Source organism: Pseudophryne corroboree, chromosome 9, assembly GCF_028390025.1.
Source record: "Pseudophryne corroboree isolate aPseCor3 chromosome 9, aPseCor3.hap2, whole genome shotgun sequence".
NCBI lineage: Eukaryota > Metazoa > Chordata > Amphibia > Anura > Myobatrachidae > Pseudophryne > Pseudophryne corroboree.
In genome coordinates this window covers 187,733,166-187,743,180 of record NC_086452.1, presented here as the reverse complement: position 1 = coordinate 187,743,180, position 10,015 = coordinate 187,733,166, and the positions used below count along the sequence as shown (strand labels likewise).

Below are 10,015 nucleotides of genomic sequence, written 5' to 3'. Positions count from 1 at the left end.
AGGAATGTACTGGTGTCTGAACGGAGAGGGATGCAAAACAAATGAACTCACAGACAGACTGGGGAAAATGACATTACATACACAGAAGGTGATAGGGTAACAAAATAAACACAAAGTGAACAGAGAAGCCCAAAGGCTAAGAAACTGGGTGTCTCCCTAGTATTAGGAATGCTCAGATGGAAAGAAGCGAGATGTTGTGATTTAATACGTAGAGAACCCGAAATGCTGTTGCTAAGGGCAACAGCAAAACCCTAAAGGGTTACCAACGGGTGTGGCAGTAAACTCCTTGGTCAGAGATGGAATAATAGACACAAGGAGAGTCTCCACAATCCTAGTCCTCACTTGCAGTGCACTGGTTCAGCTTACTGCCACTAAACTGACACCTGAACACCTTGCACAGTGAGAAAGGATTTTGGCAGGCAAGTCTGAGAATACAGCCGCAAACTTGCTAGGTTCACAGAGTAGCAAAAGAACCCCAGCAGGTTAAACGACTGACTCCAGTCTTAGGGGCCCTACACACTGGCCGACCCGCCGCCGAGCTGCCCGACGGCGGATACGGCCGACGAGCGACCCGGCGGCGGGGGGGCAGTGACGGGGGGAGTGAAGTTTCTTCACTCCCCCCGTCACGCAGCTCCATAGAACTGCAGGCAAATATGGACGAGATCGTCCATATTGGCCTGCATGCACAGCCGACGGGGGACCAGCGATGAACGAGCGCGGGACCGCGCATCGTTCATCGCTGGAGCCTCCACACTGAAAGATATGAACGAGTTCTCGTTCATTTATGAACGAGATCGTTCATATCTTTCAAAAAATCGGCCAGTGTGTAGGGCCTATTACTGCTAGGTCTGGATTGGCAGAGTGTAATACCAAATCCCAAGGCCTATTTGCAGTAAGCAACAAACAAATACAAAGTTTACACAGTACTAGCTAGCTTTCAGGAACTGACTAACCAACAAAGATTCAGCAGCATCTGCCTAACCTGAGAAGAGGGTTTATATAGCAGGTGCTGTCCACGCCCCACTCAGACCTCACAGACTGTGAGCACAAAAACCAGCACCGGATCCCCTGCCGTGCACAGAGCCTGTAACCACTGCACAGCAAAAGACCCGAACCGGAGTATCAGCTACGCTCAGGTTACTCCGCTAGCACTTGTCTCCCGGTTGCCATGACGACATGGCAGCACAGAGCAGGAGACCCTAACAACAGGTTCCACGGCTGGAGTACATAATTTGTTTACAGTATATGCACCTCGGTGTCCAGTACTGTTTTACCTGGAATGCTCCTCATCTGGTTTCTGGGACCAGGTCTTGCGACAGAGCAGTACCAGGGATATAGCTTTCTCAAGCTCTTTCATGGTTACATAAGACTCTGATTTCTGATTTGAATACCGGTTCCTTGCTGACAGTACTATGCTGTTCTGAGATCCAGGGGTTGCCTTGTTTCTGGAGTGGGTCTCTGGCCAGACTGGTCTCTCTGATCATTAGGAGAGAGGTGACCTGGTGGTTTCTGGTACCATTTCAGTATCCTTGCATATCACCAGTCCGTGGTTCCTACGTGTCACTACAAGTACAAACCTTCCAACATGACCCTCTCCAGGAGGGACACAATGCTCTGCTTCTGGACTTTTCTCTTAATATATGATTGCCAGCACCTGTTTTGAACAGGTTAGCGAATAAGAAAGGTGTTTCAGCACAGGTAATGGCTATCGTAAATTAAGAGAGAAGTCCAGGAGCAGAGCATTCTGTCCCTCCAGGAGAGTGTCATGTTGGGAGGTATGTCACGTGTGCGCCTAATCTCCTGTAAAACCTATAGGGCCCCATACACTACAATGATTTCGCACGATTTCAAGCTTTCGGGCCGATATATCGGATGAAAAGTGTCATCGTATGTGTTTTCCATCCGATCCGATGTGCGGTCCCCTGAGTGTTGGATCAGATCCCATAAATCGCAAGTGCTGCACTCATGATATATCGTAATCATATGGAGAATTTTTTTTTTTTGTGCCTGCGCTATATCGCATGCAATATCTCGTAGGAAGTTTGACTGGCATTCTCAGGACACTCCCATTAGCGGCAGCAGCCCACAAGCAGCTTCGTTGCCCTCGCCCCCTAAAAGTTGGGATCCAGCCTTCGGTATGGTGAACGGCGGTCTCCCAACCGCTGGTCACACGAACCAAACCCCCCTATAATCCAGCCCTGGTGTACACCATTTTGACGGACTTTTAACTAGTTATCTGAATAAATTATATTATTTACATGTCCCAGAGGTACTATACCTCTGGGACATGTAAATAATATAATAAAGCGCTGCGGAATTTGTGTGCGCTGTTTAAATAACGGGTAATAAATCTCAGTCGCTGCGTATTTGATATGTACAGTATGCAGAGCAGGGGGTAAATTTACTAAGGTGGGAGTTTTTTTTAGATCTAGTGATGTTGCCCATAGCAACCAATCAGATTCTACTTAACATTTATCAAGCTGCTTCTAGAAGATAATAGATAGAATCTGATTGGTTGCTATAGGCAACATCACCAGTTCTAAAAAACCTCCCACCTTAGTAAATTTTACCCCCAGGTGTCATTGGCAGATTTAGTAGCTGGAAAGAAATGAATAGGATGATACTGATGGTGCTCCCAGCATAGGACATGACTGTGACACGGTCTCTCTCATATTCCTAACATGCTGCATATGAGGAAGTTGCCAACACTAATCCATTGCAAGTGGGTAAATACTGATCAGTAATGTAATGTCACACATAGCAGCAGATGGGCCGACTCGCCACTCCTACTATAGAAGGAGCTAGGGCGGGAGATGGGGCTCAGGCACGCCTGGCTTAGGGAATAGCCGCTGTATCCATCCCCGGTCTCAGTGATCTCCCACTCCCCCGCTCCAGCCCACTGTGGGGAGTTCCCACGCTCTCTCCCCAGCCCAGCGGCAGTGGTGGGAACGCGTCCTCCCGGCAGCAGGCTTGTGTGTTTCCTCTTCCCCGGAGCCGCCCCCTCCCCAGCCCTGGGATCAGCAGCGCCGCCGCGGCTGTAACAATCCCTGCGTGCCCTGGATGGGATCCTGTCAGGGTATATCGGGCTGCACAAAATGCCGGCTAAGAGCAGGTACAACCTGGTGGATGACGGGCAGGACCTGCGGATCCCGTTGCACAATGAGGAGGCTTTCCAGCACGGGATCTGCTTCGAGGCCAAGGTGAGTGAGAGCTGCTGGCAGCGGCGCTATGTGCTGGGCAATAGCCCCCACTTCTATCGCATGAGGCGATCCGTACCTCATGGCTAGATACATGTAGGGCACAGGCAGACCTACCCCCCTACTGTGTATTGCTACTGGGGAAAGAGCTAGGCACCCTGTGTTGGGGCCAGAGATGGGCAATGCTTTCGTGTGTTGGAAATAGGCATGGCAAGTATGTGCCCCAGCTTTGCTTGTTTACTTTTTAATTTGGAGGGTGCAAGGTACCCCGTCCTGGTGTCCGCTTCTGGGTGCGAGATGTATCCCGTCCTGGTGTGTGCTTCCGCAGGCGAGAGTTGCCCCATCCTGATGTGCATGTCTTGGGGTTAGAGGTGCTTTCTCCTGGTGTGTGCTTTTGGGTGCGAGAGTTTCCCCCCCCGTCTTGGTGTGCGCTTTTGGGTGCGAGAGTTGCCCAATCTTGGTGTGTGCTTTTGGGGGTGAGAGTTGCCCCACCTTGGTGTGCGCTTTTGGGGGTGAGAGTTGCCCCGTCTTGGTGTGCGCTTTTGGGGTGAGGGTTGCCCCGTCTTGGTGTGTGCTCTTGGGGTGAGGGTTGCTCCGTCTTGGTGTGCCCTTTTGGGTGTGAGCGGTGCCCCGTCTTGGTGTGCCCTTTTGGGTGTGAGCGGTGCCCCGTCTTGTGCGCTTTTGGGGGTGAGGGGTGCCCCGTCTGTGTGCATTTTTTTGGGGAGAGGGGTGCCCTATATTGTTTTTTGAGATGAGCATTGAGATGTGTGTAATAGTGGTATTGAGGGCTTTGTAGGTAAGGGTGACTCATTTTATTTTAATTCTGGCGGACAATTGGGAGCCAGTGTAGGGATTTTCCAAGTGTTGCCACAGATGTGCAGAGAAAGATCAGTCTTGCTGCGGTATTTAAGGGGGATATCCTATTAGCCCTGATGCGGAGGGCACCCCCCCCCCCCCCCCAATGCTGGCACTTCTCGAGGATATTGCTTCGGTGCATCAGGCTGCCGGAGCCGTGATAACACGTGGGATCGGTGACTTATCCAGTATGCCCTGCACGTGGGTTTTGCTCTAGGGCATGCTGGGATATGTAGTTCTATAACAGCTGGAGGGTCTCATTGCATGTTGAATACCCCTGGTCTATAGTTTTCTTGGGTTTAAGAGAGAACTTATTCCACTTGCAGCAAGGGATTTTTTAGTGTTTAGTAAAATAGGGGTGGATGTTATGGGGGGGGGGGGGGAAGTAGTATCAGCGCACGTTATGTGTGCTGATACCGCTTCACCCACATGTATTAATGCGGCGGTGTGTGCCCAGTGTCTATACGCCCCAGTCATTATCGGGCTGCTGTCTAAAAGGTAGCAAGCCGATATGCAGGGCAATGTATGAACGGCCCGTAGCACTGACTATTCTGACACCTGCAGCTATCTATTTTGACAGTTGCAGGTGTCGTTGCCCATACACCACAGAAAGGAAAAGTGCTGTCACTGGCTGCCGGCTCCGGGCTGCATGTGAGATCTCACAAGAGTAGTGAGATCTGGTGCATGCGCACCGGAGCTGGCCGGGGAAAGAGACCGCGTATCCGCACTAGGCTGATGCGCTGTGGGGTACAGGCAGCCATCGCCGAAGGGGGGAGTTTTCACTCCCCTACTTCATCATCCCAGATGCTCATACATCTTGCGCTGCTACTTCCGCGAAGCAGGAAGCGTTATACCCGCATGAGATGTGCGGATATAATACATTGCCCTCATAGCATCATGGCAGTTCTCTTCAGTAGCACTGTGGCAGTCAATGGACTACCTATCACAGTCCGTATGGTATAATAGGTCAACATCAAATGGTCAACATGCACAAGGTGAGCATGGTCAAAAGGGCGACAGGTTCAAAAGGTCGACACAAATTATCGACACATGAAAAGGTCGACTTGCGTTTTTCATGTTTTCTTGGCTGTTTGACATGAGCACACAATGCCACTGAAATCAATACTGAATGCCGAGCTTATCCTCCTTGCTCTATTTCAGTTTCTACTGTCACTATGAATTCCTTATACTATAAAATTCTATGTTCTCCAGTCCGTCACAGCTTCGCATAATTTATTTCATTTCAAAATCCTTCTCCCCCTCTGAAATATTGTCAGCTCAGTAAATAAACCCTGTTTATTCTGAAGTCTGATAACTCACACACTGTTTTATTATATGCAGTACCTGGTTTACAGAACTCTCTTCCTCATTCCACCAGTCACTCATCTAGTGTGTAATCCTCACGCTCGCTCGGTTAAAACAGGTGTTTCCCAAAATGCTTCCCTATTGTGTTAGTAACTTTTTCATTTTATGTCACCCATCCATTAATACTTACATATGCCTTTACTTACATACCCTTACTTAACAGACCGCTATGCACAGGAAAATTATGTACTTCATTTTTGCTTTTTATTTTATTTATGCCAGGCAGACAAATGGGAAGAACAGACTATAACAGGGATCCTTGCTCCCTAAATTAATAACAGGTTATATGATTGGTTATTAGAGCATGGTTTTTCTTCGGGCATAGGCAACCCTTGGCACTTGTGCCACAAAGGTGGAGCGTAAGGTTGCTTTGTGTCCATCTCTTACTATACACTACTCCACCTTCTCTCAGAAAGGAGATATTTCTGGCACGATGGACACTCTAGAAATCAGAAAACATGGACACATCATAGGTGCTGGGCACGCCCCCGTCAGTGATGCTGACAGCTGGGGCACACCCCCATTAGTGATGTTGATGGGGCCACACTGCCCCAATAGTGGCGCCTGTGGGGCTACACCCCCTTCCCTGGTCAGCTGTGCCCCCTTTTCGGGCACACGCATACTTTCCCAGCATCACTTCAAACTTAATATTTCAAAAACAGTTAATTATATTTCCACCGGCCAATATTAGGTACCAACCTGATATCTCTCTATCACTGTTGAAAACTCGACAATCAACCACAAGCTCGCTGCCTAGGTGTTATCCTTGACTCTGAACTGTCCTTTGTTCCCCACATTCAATCTGTCTCAAGATCATGTTACGTGCATCTAAAAATCATATCCAAAATACAACCATATCTTACACAAGACACAGCTAAAACTCTAATCCATGCTCTCATTATCTCCCGCATAGATTATTGCAATAGTCTCCTAACTGGTCTTCACAAAATGAGACTCTCACCACTACAATCCATTCTGAATGCAGCAGCGAGGCTAATCTTCCTCGCTAGACGTTCATCGTCTGTAGATCCCTCCATTGGTTACCTGTATTCTACCGTATTCAATATAAAATACTTTTACTCATACACAGGGCCATTAACCAAACTACACCAACATACATCTCTTCGCTCATCTCAAAATATCTCCCAACCCGACCTCTCCGCTCTTCATAAGATCTGCGTCTCTCATCCACACTCGTTACTCGCTCCCACTCACAATTGCAGGACTTTCTTCGGGCTGCGCCCACTCTGTTGAATGCCCTATCACGCACAATAAGACTCTCCTCTAGTCTCCAAACCTTCAAGCGTTCCCTGACACTCACCTCTTCAGGCAAGCATATCAAATTCCAGAACGGCCCACAATATATTCATACACCTTCCTATCAAATTGTATCCACTCTGCACAGTCCACACACATCCTCACATGTCTTCTCTTTATTCACTTTCCCTTCTTCTCGACCTCGGTTCATCATTGCTGTGTGACCATATCATACAGCCCAAAAGGAACCTTTGGAATCTGGTGGACGACTCTGCAATAGCAACTATGCTTGTGTATCCATGCCTATTTCCATATAGATTGTAAGCTTGCGAGCAGTGCCTTCCTACCTCTATGACGGTTTGTTATTACCCAGTTTTGTTATATCATTGTTCTTTCAAATTGTAAAGCGCAACGGAATTTACTGCGCTATATAAGAAACTGCTAATAAAGAAATAAATCTCTGCGCCCTGCCTCCAATGCTTCTTAGAGGGAACACTGTTGCTAGTCAGTATACTGAAGCGTGGTGCGCATCTACGTTACCACTAATTGGGGTCACAGGTGATGAAACATACAAAATGACACCACAAAAACTTTTTATGTCTATCTTTTGTAACTGCTGACCTTTGTACTGTCTAACTTTTGACCCTGTTGACTATATGGTGTCAACCTATTTGACGGTCTTTCTAAAATAACTGTATATACTACACTTGTATTTCAAATGGTACATAAACCATATGGAGCAGGGAGCTGCATTCTCATGTTGGCCAAGCTGCTACATGGACAAAGTCATTCCATTTAAAATATTGATAGATAGATATTGATATATATCTATCTATCTCTCTATTTTAATTTGAGTGCAAATATTCCTTTATGGGTTGTACATTTGTTTGTTTTCATAATTGATTGAGGATAGTTGCTATTTATAGGTGGTGATCTAGTAGTTGTTAACATCATGAGTCATTGAAGTCCCTCACATCCTGCTTAACGTATTGTACAGTACTCGGGACAATGGTGAAACTTGGCTTGCTGTTACTGTCATTGTTATTTCACCTTACTTGTACATAGTGCTGTACATGTGTGCTGTTGTGGCTCTTTAATCAGAATTCCAGTTAGATAAAGCCTGGGGATCCTTTTTGTGGTATTGCAGTAGTCTGAAATTCCAATTAATGTGTTATCATGACACGCTCTCAGACCTTGGACCCAACAGCTGCAGGACATGCCCACTTACACCTTTCTAACACGCCACAGAAGGAGAATGACCATAAAAACACACACACACACACACACACACACACACACACACACACACACACACACACACACACACACACACACACACACACACACACACACAATCTGTGGGTACACTCTAATATACTAATACCAACAATTTTCAATAAGCAGTATGTTTTATAGTTTGCACCAAGAGCGAGAAAGAAGCACAGTTATGCTCTTATCAGCGTATACTTTTCAGGTTACTTGGTATTGACCTGGTTGAGTCTGTAACTCATTTTCATATGCCAGCTAAGTATTCTGGCTCCAAATTACATACTGTACTGTACCACCTAGCATAATTATGTATAAAATGTTTGTTTTTTGCCAAGATAGAGCCTGTACCCTCTGTAGCCTGGGGTTCCTGTTCTTACAGTATTTGACAGTGCAGTGGAATCCAGAACCCCATGCGGTCTTTTGCTGTTGCACCTTATCTAGCCCAAGCTTTGAAATGCTGTGCTGGATAAGGTCTTAAACTATCCAGTCTGGCACCAGTGATCATTCGATGTTGCGTTCAATTAAAAAAATAATAATGATCAGATAGTGTCCTAAAAATGAATTGCGCTGCATACAGACTTACTACTCCCAACTGCACGTATGAACACGTGGGCATAATGTACATTGTAAATAATGGGTAACATGCATTGTGCTAGTTTGAAAAAAAAAATAAAAAAATGTTTGGCACAGTGTAATGGCAAAACCTTTTTGTTCTAGAACTAGAAGATGAAATAGGTTCAGCTGGTACTACTGATCGCATTTCTACTACTGATCTGCCGTTGTACTGGGTTAGGTTTGCGTGACCGGCAGCTGGGATCCCGGCAGTCAGCATACCGACGCCGGGATCCCGGCCGCCAGAATGCCGGCAGGGGGGCAAGCGTAGCAAAGCACCCCACAAGTGGGAATAGTCCAAGGCCCCCTGCCGGCATTCTGGCGGCCGGTATCCCGGGGTCGGGATGGTGACTACATTCCATTGTAATGTGTCATAGATATGGCACTGGAGGTTCAGCATTCACTATTCTCTCCAATAGTAATTACAGATTTGATGGCTTCTGAAGTGACAAGCAGGGTATAAATTAAGTCTAAATACAGTATAAATAAAGGCTGTTGTATTTTTTTGGCCAGATCCTATACAATCCTATACAACACCAGCAATACACCAGGATTGTGTTTCTGTTAAGCCTGCCCCTTACAATATTTTTCAAGTACCAATCTATGGTTCTGCTGCAGTTTATGGGTACATGTGTCGCCTAGAAATGCCACAAAGTTAAGAGAACTCTTGGGGTGGAATTCAAATGTTTGAAAAGTCGGTTGGGTGTCTGTTTTTTCCTGTCTATTAGATAGGAAATACCAGACTCCCACCTGACTTTTCAAACATTTGAATCTCCCCCTTGGAATTCCGGGTTCTCTGTTTAATTGTGCAGTGAAATCATTGTTCTTCTCATTGGGTGTTTAACTTGGCCAAAAGAAAACTGTCTTGCTTGTAAGAAATATCCTGCTTTGGCTAGTGCTGGCTGTAGTCTGTTTAGTATGCAGCAGGTCCTGAGGCTGTGTTATTTTTTATTAGTTTGTTGTTGGCTGGGAACATGTCTTATTCTCTCATCTTATAGTGGCAGCAGGAGATACTTTTAAATCTTTCATGGTCTGGTTCCTAAGTGAATGATGGATTTTTTCATCTGCATAAAATATCTTTAGAACAATTATAAAGCTCGTGATCAAGGTGGGGTTTCCGTGTTCCCACACTGCTCTGTAACCTTTTCCTGATTTGTTTGACTACTGTTTAAGTGCTTATCAGGCCTTTTTTATACCGTCTTATCAAAGTACAGTCCACATGTACTGTTGGAGGCATATGGTTTGCTACCAATCCTTTCTAAACTACCCTGACTGACAAGGGTATATCGTATGACACGTGCAGTATTCTTCAAAGAAAATGTGGCCAGCCATGTAGCTTTTAGGGGGGAATCCAATTGTAAGTGAGGAAAATCCCAATACTTGCAGTATCATATATATATATATATATATATATATATATATATATATATATATATATATATATATATATATATATATAT

The 10,015-nt window shown here is 45.9% G+C and overlaps 1 protein-coding gene across 3 annotated transcripts in view; it reads left to right on the top strand.

Annotated features, from left to right (window-relative positions):
- Positions 1-2,602: 2,602 nt before the first annotated feature.
- Positions 2,603-10,015, top strand: part of NOS1AP (nitric oxide synthase 1 adaptor protein) — a 334,948-nt gene continuing 327,535 nt past the window's right edge. For 2 of the 3 annotated variants that reach the window (XM_063940037.1, XM_063940039.1), the window contains exon 1: positions 2,773-3,200. In XM_063940037.1, coding sequence (XP_063796107.1) covers positions 3,096-3,200 — 105 coding nt within the window. In that variant the 5' untranslated portion in view covers positions 2,773-3,095. Of the gene's footprint in view, positions 2,723-2,772; positions 3,201-10,015 lie in introns of those variants that run through there. The other variant, XM_063940038.1, reaches the window with a different exon arrangement.